The 16926-nt window shown below is 43.4% G+C and overlaps 1 protein-coding gene across 2 annotated transcripts in view; it reads left to right on the top strand.

The window, feature by feature from the left end:
• Nucleotides 1–14581, top strand: part of LOC147427410 (uncharacterized) — a 48095-nt gene extending 33514 nt beyond the window's left edge. The window contains exons 2-5 of one of the 2 annotated variants that reach the window (XM_086497565.1): nt 13481–13540; nt 13623–13733; nt 13966–14031; nt 14098–14581. In XM_086497565.1, coding sequence (XP_086353691.1) covers nt 13481–13540; nt 13623–13733; nt 13966–14029 — 235 coding nt within the window. In that variant the 3' untranslated portion in view covers nt 14030–14031; nt 14098–14581. The remainder of the gene's footprint in view (nt 1–13480; nt 13541–13622; nt 13734–13965; nt 14032–14097) is intronic. The other variant, XM_086497564.1, reaches the window with a different exon arrangement.
• Nucleotides 14582–16926: the final 2345 nt, after the last annotated feature.

Below are 16926 nucleotides of genomic sequence, written 5' to 3'. Positions count from 1 at the left end.
GACAATCATCCTTGGAGATTTTAACATATGGCTGTAATGGCACACCAAGAGGCTTTGCTTCAGCCATGTTAAATCTGTCCATCACCTTTTCAATGTACGTTTCTTGCGACAAATACAATAGGTGCTTGTCTCTTTGCCGTGTAACACGCACTCCAAGTATATGTTCAGCTGCCCCAAGATCTTTCATTGAAAACGCAGATTTCAGCTGTCCTTTAAGAGCATCAATAGTGCTTCTTTTCTTTGCAGCTATCAACATATCGTCGACATAGAGCACAAGAATGATAGGGTTGCCATCCTCATCACGTTTGGTATACAAACAATGGTCTGCATGGCTTCTTTTGTAACCATGTTTAAGCATGAAGCGATCAAACTTCTTGTACCACTGTCTACATGATTGTTTCAGCCCATACAAGCTTCTTTTGAGCATACATACCAAATGTTCCTTGCCAGGGATGACAAAACCCTCGGGTTGCTTCATGTAGAGCTCTTCTTCCACATCACCATGCAAGAAAGCAGTATGTACATCCATTTGGTCCATTTCCAAATCAAGAGCAGCCACTATGGCATACAGTACACGCAAAGTGGTCATCTTCACAACAGGAGAGAACACCTCCTGAAAGTCTATGCCCTTGGTTTGAACATATCCCTTTGCCACAAGCCTTGCCTTATACTTGGGTTTTGCATCAAAAGTTTTGATTTTATACACCCATTTGTTAGGAATAGCCTTCCTTCCTTTGGGCAATTCAACCAAATCCCAAGTATGATTAGCATGAAAAGCTTTAATCTCTTCCTGCATAGCAAGCTCCCACTTGTCGTTGTGCTCACATGTCTTTGCCTCTTTATACGTAAGAGGCTCTCCTTCATCTGTCAACATAATGTAATGCAAAGAGGGGTCATATCGACTCACAGGCCGTCTTTGACGAGTAGACCGCCTCACCCAATGATCCACATTATCCGGCAATGGGTTTACATCAGGTGGCACTACAAAATCATCAACAATGGGCTGCTGTACATCATTTTCAGCACCATTTTTAGCATTGTTTCTTGGCTGCAAATGCCCTTCAGGAGCCTCAATTTGCTGTCCAACATCATCTGGCTCAAACACCACTGGATCATCTACATTTTCAGTCATTTGTGGTGGATCCTGAGTGTCAAAAATAGGCCTAACAGGTGGTTGGTCATGCTGAAATTTCACCCTTTTATGGTCATGCTTTGAGGCACAATTGTTTTGAAGCAGCCTTGCCTCATTAAAAACAACATCCCGGCTGCGTACAACCCTTTTGAGCTGAGGTAACCAAATCCTGTAACCCATTTCGCCTTCTTCACCATATCCCATGAAGAGGCCTTTAATGGACTTCGCATCTAGTTTACTCCTCAACTCAGATCTAACATGCACAAAAGCTTCGCAACCAAAAATGCGTAAGTGATCGTATGAAGCAGGCTTGCCAGACCAAACCTCTTCAGGGATGTCACCTTTCAAAGACATGTGGGGATCGATTGCATATATGCACTGCAGTTTTCAAAGCTTCTCCCCAAAATCCATGAGAGAGGTTAGCTGTGGACAGCATGCATCTCACCCTCTCACAAAGTGTCCTATTGAATCTTTCAGCGACACCATTAGAAGAGGGGCTGTATGGGACATTAAGCTCCCTCTTAATGCCCAAATTTTCACAAAACTTGTTAAATTCAGCACTTGTGTACTCCCCCCCATTGTTTGTACGCAAGCATTTTAGCTTTCTACCAGTTTGGGTGGTCACAAATGCATGAAATCTCTTAAATGCAGCAAAGGCTTCATCCTTAGACTTAAGCAAATAAACCCAAATTTTCCTAGAATGATCATCAACAAAGGAGACAAAATAACATGCACCACCCATAGACTTAGTAGGCATGCTACATACATCAGAATGTACAAGATCAAGCACACAAGATTTACGAGAGACACCAGAGTAATAAGAACGCTTTACTTGCTTGCCATATTGACATTCATTACAAAAATCAAGCTTTGTGCCTTTAGCATCAAGCTTGTTCAAAGTACAAAGCTTAGAAAGGCCCTTTTGGCTCATATGGCCAAGCCTCTTGTGCCACAACTCCATGTGAGAGTTAATTTTAGCCAATGCAATAAACTTGCCCAACACGGCCTTTCCATGCATGTAGTAAAATGTCCCTTTCTTTGTGCCCTTTACAATCAGCCTTGAGCCTTTGGTCATTTTCCATGATCCTCTCTCAAACAAGATGCTGTAACCATGCATATCCATCTGACCAACAGAAAGCAGACTCTTCTTGATTCCAGGCACATATCTAACATCATGCAAGACAAGCTCATTTGTGCCATCTATGAAGAGATGCACAGTGCCAATACCCTCAATGGAACATGCATGATTGTTTCCAAGGTATACATGGCCGCGCTTGCCTACATCAAAAGTAGAGAAACACTCCTTGATAGGAGTCACATGAAATGAAGCACCGGAATCAACAATCCAAGTCTGGGACAATGCATCATTGACAGTCAACAAAGCATCAATAAGATCACTCTTGGTGATCTGCATGTCCTGTGAATGAACATTTAGAGAGGCATCAAAGTCATAAGTATCATCATCTGACAAAGTGGCACACAAGATGTCCTCTACATCTGACAGCTCCTCAATCACGACACTAGAAGCCACATTGGCCTTCTCTTTGTCCTTTGAGCTATCCTGTGCATTTGCCTTGACTTCCTTCTTCTCTTTCTTTTTGTCTCCGCCATTCTTTTTCCTTTCTAACTACAATCGGGTTTCTTGTGACCTTTCCTGCCACATTGATAGCAAGTCACATTACCCTTGCCTTTGCTTGCATTTCCCCTTTCTTTATTCTTACTCTTACTCCTTTGTGCATAAGCATTCTTCTTTTCTGTCCGGCCTCTAACCATGTTGGCAGAGCTGCCTCCCTCTCCACTTGCTTTCCTCCTGATTTCTTCATTCAAGATAGAACCCCTAACACCATCAAAGGTCAAATTGGGGTTATTGGACAACGAAACCACCAAAGTTTCCCATGACTCAGGTAAGGTCATAAGTAAGAAGATAGCTTTCAGCTTATCATCAAAAGAGGGCAAGCCAGAATCCTGTAACTGCGACAAAGTACCTGCGAACAATGACAAGTGCTCTGCCGCGCTCTTGGACTCATCTAGTTGAATGCCAACAAGTTTTCGCATCAAGTGCACCTGGTTGACAGGCGTTGTATTTTCATACATTCCCTTTAACTTCTCCCACACATCAAAAGCAGTCGTGAGACCTTTCACATCAATGACGGTCTCATCGGTCATGGCCATTTTAATGTATGTAACGGCCTTCCTGTTCATGCTAACCCATGCTTCATCTGTCATATTCTGTGGCTTCACCTGTTCAAGTGCCCCTTCGCAATCCTTAAGAAATAGGATTCCTTGAATCCTGTCTTTCCAAAGATTAAAACCTGTTCCATCAAACCTCCTAATCTTGAAGAGGTTCTTCACATCCAAAGAAGATGAGGCCATAGTTGCACGAAATAAGAGGGACAATACGCTGAATTTTTGGGCAAAATGCGCAAAAATCGGAGTATAGCCTCACAGAGATGTGCACTACAGCTCCAAATGGTCACATGAGCAATTTGGGGCAAAATAGGACGATTTGGGCACAAAATTCAATTTCTGAAATTTATGCGCATGAAATTTCAACGAGCGAATTTGTGCTCGAAAACAACAAATTTAGTTGTTTTTAGCCTCAGAAGACATACATAAGGCTAATACACAGCCTTTAGAAGCATGTAAGCACAAAAGCCTCAATTTGTAGCATCAAAATTGCATGAAATTGAGCCACAAATGGTCATACATCGACAAAATTTGTCAAATGTGCGTAGATTGCATCAATCACACCATAAAAACACTTGCAAAAACCTGCGTAAATCTGAAATTTGCTTAAAACACCTGTTTTAGGGCTTGTTTTTCGGCAATTTCAGGGTTTTCGGGTAGTGGAGACTTAGCAAAAGTATTCCCACACCTTAATATATCATTTGCAAAACCTGTATTTTGCTGTCATAATCTGTAATTTTCTGTTTTTGACCTAATTTCAGCCTGTTTTAGGTCAATTTTGGTTGCTGGGAGCTCTCTAGTGTCCGGGGACGAGTCCTTTGGTGACGAAATTGCAAAATCTCGCGTGAAAGTTGACCTTCTTGGTTGAAATTCAGCGTTTGCAGGTTTGGGGGCAAACCCTAATCGGGCTCTGATACCTGTTGATGAGGGTGCGGCAGTGTGTGCAAGTGAAAGAGCACGCGAGGAAGTGCAATGTGTTTGCAGAGAGGAGAGGCGAAGGTCAGCAGGAGAGGAAGCGCTAGCAGAAGAGAGAGGGCTCACGTTTTTGGGAAAAACTCAATAAGTGAGTTTTGAGTTTTTCCGCTTTTATTATAAGTGACCTTTAAAAAATGTGTCCAGGTTCCAGGTTCAATATGAACTTGGACAAAGTATAAAAATGTACAAAAAGGGGTTATTTAGGCCTTTAACCCAACAACCTGTACAGCGGTCCCCTGGCGTCCCCGAACCTCCTGGGGGTATTAGAGTCCGTTTAGGGCCGAAACCCTAAACCTGCAAAAATACACAGCAGGCTGTAATTCCTTGTTTCGGGCTCCGTTTCGCGTGCCGATCGCATCTGTAGCAAGACCTCGAGCTCCCGCACCTGTAGGGCTACTTGCCCTTTGAATCAGACGAGATTTTTGACGTGAAACCTCTCCGAATTCACTTGTACCTGCGGGGGATTAGCCGCTAGCTAATCCAGTATCTGTGCAAGAGGCTCTTGCCTCGGCAATCGCGCATGAACCCACATAACTGTACATTGGTCAAATGAAAAGCCCACTAGTGGGGCATAACATACTGCTCGTAGGGGGGAGAGAGAGCAATGCGTAGCGTATAGGGCATCACTCCTGGCACCGCACTGTACATAAGGGGGAAAGGAAGCACTCCATAGCTCTTAACCTGTGATAGAGAGCAAATGAGGCTCCTCTCAGCTTAAAATTCAGAGCCAACTCTTCCTTTGTGAGGCAAGTGCACAGAAATGTGCCACTTGATGCATTTACAAGCATTTTTCCGTTTCGGGTTCATCGCTTAAAAATCTTCCAACTGGTCGCCCAGTTGACTTCGCGGCAGAGTTGTAAAATGTTCCCCTAGTCATACCGAAGGTAATGACGCGAACACATTTCGTGGCTCAAAATAGCAGTTTCCTAAATTTTAGGAAATGATTCCGTTGGGCTCCCTGTGGTCATCTGACCATCTATCCTCATTGGGACCGCATCCAAAAGTGCAATGTGGCCCAATTGTCGGTTACTTTCTGTTGGTAGTCACACCTTGACTTTAGGCCTTTATTGAGTTCACTTCCTAGTATCCACCAACTTGCTAAGTGCGATGGGGGGACCTATATGATCTTGCTCTGAGCCTAGACATCCTCTTACTATACGAATTTCAGTGTCGACCACTTCCCGTCTGCGGGTGAAACTACCGTTCACATTGGCCATACAAATGTCCGACCGTTTGCTACTTCAAGAAGAGGGTCTCAAAAATAAAACAAACCCCATTGGAAAGAAACTAACAACTAAAGTTAGCAGTTGCCATGTCCTAGTGACATAATTAACAGCTGCCACGTCCCCGTGACAGGTTCGATGTCGACGACGAGGTACTGATGGGTCTGTGTTGATGACGATGATGTCGACGACGGGTACTACGAGTTCTATGTCGAAGACGGGGAGGTCGACGACGAGGTCTATGTCGAAGATGATGAAGTCGACGTCGAGGTACTAAGGGTCTTTGTCGACGACCAAGAAGTCGACGACGGTACTATGTCGAAGACTGTGAAGTCAATGACGGGTACTTTTGGTCTATGTCGACGACGACGACGACGACGATGGTGTTATCGTCAAGTCCGGGACTGCGATGACGATGACGAAGGTGTCGTCGTCAAGATAGGGATCTGCGATGACAATGATGATGTCGGCGACGACGATGGTGTTGACGACGGCGGCGTCAAGGCTGAAAATTAAAAACGCTAGATGCTCTGCTTGGGCTCTGCTACTATGGCGGTACTACGGCCTAGCTCTGCAACCGCTTCGGCGGGGGCTAGGGCTGAAATGCAAAAACGCTGGCTGGTCTTGGCTGAAATCTGAAATCGCTAGGTTGATCTGGTACTAGATGGGGAATCTGGCGAGGATCTGCAACGAGAGGATGCGGTTCTTGCAAGGCTAAGTCTGGAAACTGAAAACGCTGGTGGCAATGGCTGAAAACAATGATTGGTCGAGGTTGGAAACTCTGGGCTGATCTTGAGAAAACGTTGGAACTTCTGGGTGCTTGCCTGCTCTGTTGCGGGTGCCTGCCCTACTGTGTCCTGCTGCTTCTGCTTCTACCGAGTGCCCAATGGGTTTCTTTTATGGATCTTTAGCAATTTGCCCTACCTACTTTTCCAACAAACTTACAAAAAGAATTCCAAAAGTTCTTTTAATAAAATGACTTATAAGAGGTGGTTTACGCGGTTAGATGCTTGCATGATCAAATGAGATGTCACGTGACACATCCAACCCTATGTGTCCGTGGACAAGCTACAGCATGATCAGGGTTCAGTTCAGTTAAGTCAGTCTAGATTTAGAAGTGATCTGGCACTTTTGTGAGTCTATTCGTAGACCGTGCATGCCCAGTCACTTAGTATAGATGCATATCCTCTGGTTGCACACAGCATGATCATAAGCATTCCCATCAGAATCCATCAGAATCAGTCAGGGGAATTTTCTTGTGATTTTAGCCTATTTTCCCTATTTTTGACATTTTTCACTTATTATTTTTAAGTGACTTTCCAACAAAAGTAGGTAGGGCAATTTTGCTAAGTTAATATATAAGCAAACCCAAGTTAGCACTTTCTGGCAGAAGGGGCAACAGGAGCTTCCGCTCAACAGGCACCTTCTCAGCAAGAACCCCATCAGAACCCTGGCGTTTTGGTTTTCCCTCATCGCCCACACCCTCATTGCCCTAGCGTTTTCTGTCCCTAGTAGATCTCCACCGCAAGCCGACATCAAGCCTAGCGTTTTGCTTCATGGGCATCACCCCTAGCCCCGGCGTGTCAGTCCTTTCATCGCCAGCACCCCCAGGAAGGCCAGCGTTTTACTAACGCTACAACAGCCCCCAGCGTTTTTGGTTTTCAGCCCTTATTGCAGCAGCGTTTTCAGCCTTGAAGACGATAGCAGATTCAGCCCTAGCCGCGTGCAGAAGATCCCCATTTTCAGCCCACGAAAACGCAGCCAAAACAGTCATTTTCAGCCCCGAAATTCAGCAGATAGAAGATCGCAGATTTCAGCCCTAAAGTCGTCGTCGTCGTCACCATCGTCGTCATTGGCATAGTCCCAAGTTCCATCAGTCCATTGCATCCGCATTGTACCACTTTGCGCAATCATAAGTAGACCACTCTTGCCGACGAGAGTGGGGCCTTCGGAGGAGGGTTTTACAACGTCTCTGGTGTCGTATCTCTCTTCTCTCTATCTCTCAGTCTCATACACTTGCACGCAGTGTCCACTTACTTTGTTTGTGATCATTGCATTCTCTCATTAAGAACGGAAGGCTCTACCTTCCATAAGAACAAAAGGAACCTTGAGCACAGTTTGGAGCACTCATCTTGAGCAAAGCGCAAACATTCATTCCGCTACACCTAATATTGGTATTAGAGCTTTGGCAGTGGTTTGTATCACTCAAGGAAAGAACCACGAGAACCACATAAATTTTTTTTTTTTGCTTGTTGAGGTCGCTCGAACCCAAGTTCGCTTGGGCGTGTCGATTCCTAATCGTGTTTTTTGAAGAGTGACAGGAATCTCAAAAAAGAAGGGCTTGTCCAGCCTCCCCTTGTGTCTCTTTTCACTCATTAAGAGCGGACCGTGCACTTAGCGGCCGGCCAATCCACGTGAGGTGGGAAAAAGCAACCTTGGTGTGAGCGCAAGGCCGCCAAGGGGTGCGCCCGCGGAAAAGAGTAAAACTCGGGTGAAGAGAAGATCCTTCTCAAATGCGATTTGCAAGCGAAAGAAAACCTCAAGATCCTCAAGAACCCAAGAAACCAAAACCCTCAAGAACCTAAGTTTCTCGTGAACTTAAGAACCAAAGATCATAGTGCATGGTCGTCACCCGAAGCGGAATGGATACTTCGCATACAGGTGATGAGCATGAGAGAGGTGGCGAAGATTTTTCCCCACCAGGAGATTTTTTCGACCCTCCCCCTTTGCCATCTACGCCACGAGTTGTACTAACTCCTATGGAGATGATGGTCAAGTCAATGATGGACATGATGCTGGCACAACAAGAAGCGACTCGTTTTACTTTGGAACGCAATGAAAGAAATGCAATACAACAAGAAGAAGCGACTCGCATTACTTTGGAACGACAGGAAAGAAATGCAATCCAACAACAAGAAGCGAATTGAGTTGCGTTGGCATAACAAGTAACAAATCGCCTTGCTTTCCAACTCGAGCGTGATGAACGAAAAGCAGAAAGGAAAGCCGAGCGAGAAGCTCAAAGAGAGCTACGCACTTAAGAATTGCTTCGACAAGTGCTAGCCTTGAAGACCGAACCACCCAAAGATCGTGGGAGTTCCTCAAGTGGCGCAAGCCATGATGCGGATTCCAACCATCCAGTCACAGAGAAGTTGACTTTCAATAAGTATGACGGTAAGATGGATGCTACGGTTATTCATTCTTGGTTGCATCAATTTAATGCTTATTTTGCGACAACTAAGAAGACAGGAAATATCAAAGTTTTGACGGCAGCTATGTACCTTGCCGGTGATGCCATCAATTGGTACCACGTATGGCAAGATGCACAGCTAGCCGCGCACCTAGAGGAAGCCGACGAATTCACGTCCCTTTCCTTCAATTGGGCTGATTTTCAAGACAAGCTCAAGACGCGGTTTATTCCACCTCAGTACCTTGCACGATTGAAGGACGATTGACGCTCTCTCAAGCAAAATGATATGCCAGTCATGTCTTTTTCTAATCGTGTTTTGCAGCTAGACACCCAATTACGCAAATCGGATGATGAGCGCAAAGAGGCTTTTCTCTTTGGATTGGACGAGTATATCAAGTACGATGTCGAGGTACTCGATCCAATCGATCTCAACAAGGCGGTAGCGATTGCTCTCGCACAGGAGATGAAGCACAAGGGAAAGCCTAAGGAGAACAAGACTTTCACAAGTACCTCGCAGACTTCTCAGAACCCTCAGAACGGTAAGAATGGTAACTCTTCTAACCAATCTTCCAACAGTCTCTCAGAAAAGAATTCTTCCAATGAATCTAAGGGTAAGGCTAACACAATTGCTAAACCTAAGCTTACTCCAGATGAAAAGGTAGCACACGGAATTGTAGGAGGATACATCACGTCGGAAGAGTAAAGCACTTATTCTAAGGAAGGTCGTTGTTTTCATTGTCACATTAAGGGTCACATAAAAAGAACATGTCCTAAGCTTGAATCGAATGAATGTAAAGAATCCACAGAACCCACTTCCTCTGTCAATGCAATGAATGATAACACGAGTGTGCCCCAAGTTTCTCATGACTCTCCCATTGATGATTCTCTCATTAAATGTTATGGTCGTATGTCGGGGCAGCGTTTTGTCATATTGTTTGACCCAGATAGTATGCATGATGTGATCAGCATCAACCCCTCTCTTGTTGAGAGAGCCCGCCTCGAAGTTAGTCCGAGATCTCCTATGGAGGTCTCTGGCTTTCATCCCGATATGGACGCTCTCATCACGGAGGAGTGCCTTGATGTGTTTTTTGGAATTCAACAAGTTGCCTTCACTAGAATATTTGTTGTTCTCAGGATGTGATATGATTTTGGACATTAAATGGTTTCGTGAACTGAACGCTCTCATTGATTTTGAGGCTAACACTCTCACTTTACATGCCAAAAGTGATTCTCCTATTGTCATTCATGGAGAGGACATTGTTCATTCTCCATCTCTCATTGCTAATATGCAGGACAAGATTGAAAGGATTCAGGAGAAGGAGACTCTCTCAGTCTCTTCTTCTCCAAAGCATAACACACAGGATTTACATGATTGTGTAACGCATGATAATTTGATTGACACTGATCAGCATGATGATTTGATTGATAATGATAAGCATGATGAATTGCATAATCAAGATGTGATTTCTTACAAGCATGATGAGTTGCATGAAGATGATGTGATTGTTCACAAGGATGATGTGTTAGTGGATGCTTTTTCTAGCGAAGCTAACCTCATTGTAGATTTGACCAATCACGAAGAACCGATCTTGGCTCTCGAGCCTCGGTCCAAAGAACCCTCATAGGAAGTATTATGCGTTCGCATGATTGATACGCACGCATTGTTCGAATGTTTCATTCGTGATCGTTTCCTGTATTTTAGTCAGCATCTTTATGTGATCCCTTTTCCTAGGCATGACATATTGTATGTTGAGCACGTTTCACTCATGAATGAGCACGAATATATGTGGATTTTTCATGAAAAGCTGAAAAGTATGTATGTAAGGCAGTCAAATTCCATGTCTCTTCCTTGGCATGACACAGTTTTCGAACGAGCACATGAAAGTATGAGCACCAAGCGTGGGCATTTCCATTGTGTTTTGCCACAGTTGATTGCTCTAGATCATACGAGAAATATTCGATCTCATTGTTTGCATGGGTTTGATGAACGCGTTGTCACTCCGTCTCTAAGTTCATCTACATTGCATACACAGTCTTTAGCAAAGACAAGATTTTTTCCACTCACTTTACATGGAATGGGTATGTTCATGTTTTTGTGTTGGAAGTGGTTTCAGGAATTTTCAGTCTCGGAGATTCTTGAAGAAGGTGGATCTATGTCCATAGAAGAAGTGGAAGCATTGAAGGAGACTCAGAAGACTTTGTGTCGCTTTCGGTGCGGCTCAAAGAAGCAAGCGTTGTAGACCTTTATGAAGTTCAAGTACTGCACGATCCACACATCAGAGTGGGCTGGAGAAGAGTCCCTTCCAGGATTCTGGATGCTATTGGCGATCTCCCTCGACGCCATACAATTCGGTACCAGTACCTCACTTTGAAAAGGAGGGGATGTCACATGACACATCCAACCCTATGTGTCCGTGGACAAGCTACAACATGATCAAGATTGAGTTCAGTCAAGTCAGTCTAGATTTAGAAGGGATATGGCACTTTTGTGAGTCTATTCGTAGACCGTGCATGCCCAGTCACTTAGTATAGATGCATATCCTCTGGTTGCACACAACATGATCATAAGCATTCCCATCAGAATCCATTAGAATCAGTCAGGGGAATTTTCTTGTGATTTTAGCCTATTTTTCCTATTTTTGACATTTTTCACTTATTATTTTTAAGTGACTTTCCAACAAAAGTAGGTAGGGCAATTTTGCTAAGTTAATATAAAAGCAAACCCAAGTTAGCACTTTCTGGCAGAAGAGGCAACAGGAGCTTCCGCTCAACAGGCACCTTCTCAACAAGAACCCCATCAGAACCCTGGCGTTTTGGTTTTCCCTCATCGCCCACACCCTCATTGCCCTAGCGTTTTCTGTCCCTAGCAGATCTCCACCACAAGCCGACATCAAGCCTAGCGTTTTGCTTCATGGGCATCACCCCTAGCCCCGGCGTGTCAGTCCTTTCATCGCCAGCACCCCCAGGAAGGCCAGCGTTTTACTAACGCTACAATAGCCCCCAGCGTTTTTGGTTTTCAGCCCTTATTGCAGCAGATGCAGCAGCATTTTCAGCCTTGAAGACGATAGCAGATTCAGCCCTAGCTGCATGCGGAAGATCCCCATTTTCAGCCCACAAAAACGCAACCAAAACAGTCATTTTCAGCCCCGAAATTCAGCAGATAGAAGATCGCAGATTTCAGCCCTAAAGTCGTCGTCGTCATCGGCATAGTTCCAAGTTGCATCAGTCCATTGCATCCGCATTGTACCACTTTGTGCAATCATAAGTAGACCACTCTCGCCGACGAGAGTGGGGCCTTCGGAGGAGGGTTTTACAACGTCTGGTGTCGTATCTCTCTTCTCTCTATCTCTCAGTCTCATACACTTGCACGCACAATGTCCACTTACTTTGTTTGTGATCATAGCATTCTCTCATTAAGAACGGAAGGCTCTACCTTCCATAAGAACAAAAGGAACCTTGAGCACAGTTCGGAGCGCACTCATCTTGAGCAAAGCGCAAACACTCATTCCGCTGCACCTAACATGATTGTTCTTGTGCAAGAGAGGGTATGCAAGTGTGACTGGCTTGGACATGCACGTCCTGCTAGAGAGAGGCTCACAAAGGTGCCAAGCTCAGTCCTAAGCTAAGACTCATGCCAGACTATGGTAGAAGCGTGTCCACGTGGCGCAAGTGAAGTGTGACGTGACATTCCTACGAGAGAGAAACTTTTTGGGGTAGATGAAACTCGCGAAAGTTGAGACTATTCGGAATTGGCTAGATCTAAAGAATGTGCATGAAGTTCGAAGTTTTTTGGGCTTGTGCTCATACTACTGACGGTTCATTAGAATGTTTGCAGAGATTACTTTGATTTTGCATACATTGACTCAAAAGGGTGTTCCATTTACGTGGAACCTTCATAGATTGCAATATTTGAGAAGCTCAACGAGAAGTTGACAACTTGTCCTATTTTGATTTTGTTAGATTCGTAGAAATAGTTTGAGGTTTACTATGATGTTTGTGGTAGCAATCTGAGTGCGGTCTTAATGCAAGAGGGCCATGTCATAGCATTAGGGAGTGAGGGCTGTTTTGTGGATGTGCCTGGCCGTATCTGAGGTAGACGTATCTTTTCTCAGTGATGCACCCCACGGTAATTCCCACCGGGTATGCTGGCATAAGGCGGGACCCCTGTTCCTAGTTTGGGAGTATATGTTAGTACCTAGTTCTACACCCACTATTGGGCACTGACGACGGTAGTGGGGATGTCGTCGTAATATCGTATTTAGTCAATACAATGCATGATGGAGCTTATGGTTATATATATTATCTTGTGGGTGTTTCTGGCTCAAATATTCTGAACAGGGGCTTACACAGATCCTTTTGCTCAATGAAGAATTTTGAGGACTTTTTAGAGACCTGACAGTTGATTTAAAAATCCAAGTCTGCTTTCTTTTTACTGACCAGGCCTCTGTTGCCATTGAGAGTAGTTTTGAGGGCTATTTGGATGGTTGTGCACGTGTCGTACTGTGGGGTAATCATTAAAAGGAACATGTTTTCTTGAGCTATCATTTTTTAATGAGAAGTTTTCCATGTTCAGAGGTCCCTCATTTTTTCACAATTGTGTTTTATATTTCTACATAGTAATGGTTCATATTCATCTCAGGTGTGGGGTAATCATCAAAAGGAACATGTTTTCTTGTGCTATCATTCTTTAATGAGGAGTTTTCTGTGTTCAGTCCCTCATTTTTCCACAATTCTGTTTTTATCTTTCTGCATAGTGATGGTTCATATTCATTTCAGGTTCGGTATCACGGAGGACTTGAACGAAGAAGCTGAAAAAAAGAGAGCTCGTGCAGCAAGGTGGTGTACGCTTGAAGCTTGCTGGGTTATTGTTTGACAACTTGACTCCTTATATTAACAAATAGTCAGCCTACTGTTACAGATTTGGTATTGTGGATGAGGATGCCAAAAAGAAAGCTCGTCTTGAAAGATTTAAATCATCAGAGCCAGAGGACAAGGAGGAAATTGAGAAACGAAAAGCGAGGGCTCTAAGGTACACTTGGCATAAACATATGCTCATGGATGTATCATGTACCTGTTTTGCTTCCTCTGAGCAGATTGTTTTTTAGTTAACATAAAAATACGGATTTGGTTTTGATTCAAAAATTTGAATTTGATCTTTCTTTTTCTTTAGCAAAAATCTGCTTCTGTTTGAGATTTTGCATAAGAGCCAAAAGTCGCTAGAGTTTAGTTGTTAGTACCTTTTGCATTTTATTGTTTTCTAGGTTTGCTCCATCGACAGACTCGAGCCTTGTGGAAGTCATGGCTCCAAAAGAATCTCTAGAGTGAAGGTAGTATCGTCCTGAATATCTCAAGTCCATTATAGTGTTTCCTTCTCCTTTCTGAACATCATTCAGGTTAGTGCAGATGCCTGTCAATAGAGGAAAAGGAGAAAGGATGGACTTTGTCTGAATGAGAGACATGCTGTTCCACCTTTCGTAAAACAAAGAGTCAGTTACGGAGTTTCATGAACTCTTGCATGGGGTTGCCTAGCTATGACTTGCAACACGTTCATGTGTCAAGTTGGGCAACTTTTCAACTGGAAAGAGGCATTGGAGTGCAGTCAGTTCTTATTTTTCAACTTTATTAGTTTGTTTTTGCGTTCGACCATGCAATAGAGTTTATCTCAGAGTTTGAAAGTTGCCTAATTCTTCTTATTGCCATTATGCTGATGGCACAAGTTATTCCTTCACCACTATATTAGAAGTGAAGATTTTGATGGGTGTTGCTTGCTTTTAAACACCGGACGGTCGAATTCGTTGCTATTAAATAGCATGTACATAATACAAAGTAAAGTGCCCTTGCCACTGTGGTTCAATCAAAATGTGTGGAGTTTTGAGATGGCGTACTGTAAGTTTGGCCAATGTGATTTTCCATGTTCTGACATCATGTGTACTAGGATTCGTATTGTAATTTGAGTGATTTCCGTTTTCTGGAAGATCAATCTTAGAAGAGAGATTTTCATCGTTTTAGGAACAATCCCAAGAGGGCTCAATGATCTATCCGACGACGAGTCTCGACACACATGCTGACGAATGTTAATGTGCAGTATTGAGATGAATCTTCTTTTTGTAGCCAGCGTGAAGCAAATCGATGCAAATTGTGTGATGGTCATTATAAAGATGTCGTGCCCTTGTGCTATATCAATTATCAATCACAGAGATTAACATAGAGAGTTCTTGTGGGTCAGGAATTCTTGTCTTCGTCTTCTCTCCACACGCCACGCTCACTCCTTTTGTTTGCCATCTTCCACAATAAGAAGGCCAAAATTTGTTTTGATTGAAGTGTCCCTATGCATGCTATTTTTGTTGTAAAGTGGAGTGCGCCTAACTTTTTACGATCAGCTTAATAATGGCATCACATTTAAGTTGCTTGTAGAGCCCACTTGGTTGCATTCAACACAATGTCTCAAAAGATTGATGTACTTTGGCCAAAAAGTCATAATTCGTGCTTTGGATCACACATGTTAATACTATGGATTGAGGATAGGCACCATAAATTTTTCAGAAAATCCGTCACATGAAATTGTTTCTTGACAGAATTGGACCATATCATAGAAGAAAGAGCATGCATAGGGACACTTCATGACAAAAGCTACACTTTCAATGTCAACCTTATCATATCGAACACAAGCATTTAGAGAACTGTTGTTTGCTAATCTTCAACAAGGGAAGCATCCATAATGAGATATAGGATTATACCACTCACAACAGTACCTCTCTAATTGCAAGTTTTGTGAAGCACGTCAAGCAAACACATAATTCACAATCTTGTTTAGGGATGTATATGGTTTTTTGTCTTTCTCCTTCATTTCCTAGATCTTTGCATTCTCAACCTCTAGAAGATGGGGCTTGTACACTCCTTGTTGTCTCTATGCTTTGCCTCAAACTTGCTAGTATTGGTCACCGTCTATTGATAGATTCTTGTTCAATACTTTCTAGACCTTGTAAAACCACTTGTGGACACTCGCGTGTCAAAACAACCAGTCCAATCTGACTCCGAAAAAGCATCTAAGTGTGGTGGCAATGATCCCATGCAGGTTTGCACAAGCCAAGATGTAAAGTGCCACTAAGGTAGCGGAAAATCCTCTTGACAGCTTGCCAATGCTTAGACCCTGGGCTATGCATAAATCTGTTGTCTTGTGAGACTGCAAACTGAATATCCGGCCTCGTGTTGCATACATAAATGAGGCAGCCAACAACAGGTTGATAAAGAGTGACATTAGCAGGATCGCCAGCATCATGTAGACTCAACTTCAAACCTCTTTCCATGGGAGTGGCAATAGGTTTGCAATCCTCAAGTCCAAATTTACATAGCAATGTCTCTATGTAACTTTTCTGACACAAGGCAATACCACCATTACACTGCTTATACTGTATACCCAAGTAATGATGCAACAGCCCCAAATCTTTCATCTTGAAAGTAGCATTCAAATCAGCCTTAAATTCAGCAATATGTCTCTCATTTGGTCGAGTGATCAGCAAATCATCGACATAAAGAACCACATTGAGAAGTACATCATCCTGACGCTTTACATACAATGTGCTTTCTGTTGGACTGTTACGAAAGCCTCGTTTGACCAAATGAGTGTCATCTTTCTCATACCAAGCACGAGGAGATTGCTTCAACCCATACAAACCCTTCTTACATCTGCACACTTTGTCCTCTTGTCCTTTTATGACAAAACTGCGAGGCTGCGTTACATAAACTTCCTCAAATATGTCACCATTCAAGAAAGCAGTAACAATGTCTGATTGATGTATATCCCAACCAAAATGAGCTGCCAATGCACATAGAAAACGCACGGTAGTCATACGGCAACTGGGAGCAAAAGTCTCTTCATAATCTATGCCTTTTTGCTGTGCATAACCCTTTGCAACAAGTCAAGCCTTATGGCGACCGATCTCACCATCCGGCTTGCGTTTTAACTTGCAAACCCACTTCGTACCAATGGCCTTTTTGCTAGGAGGCAAATCACATAAAGTCCATGTGTCATTTTCTATAAGTGCATCATATTATGATTGCATGGCAACCATCCAATTTTTTGAATTCTGTGCTTCATCAAAAGATAGAGGCTCCTCAACATCATGTAAGCTAGACACAACCAAATCATAACAATCTGATGCATAAGATGCATGGCGAGAGCCTGAAGGAGTACGACTAGAAAAAGGTGCATCCAATTTACT

Source organism: Adiantum capillus-veneris, chromosome 23 (genome assembly GCF_014529385.1).
Source record: "Adiantum capillus-veneris isolate H3 chromosome 23, ASM1452938v2, whole genome shotgun sequence".
NCBI lineage: Eukaryota > Viridiplantae > Streptophyta > Polypodiopsida > Polypodiales > Pteridaceae > Adiantum > Adiantum capillus-veneris.
This window is presented reverse-complemented; position numbering and strand designations above follow the sequence as displayed.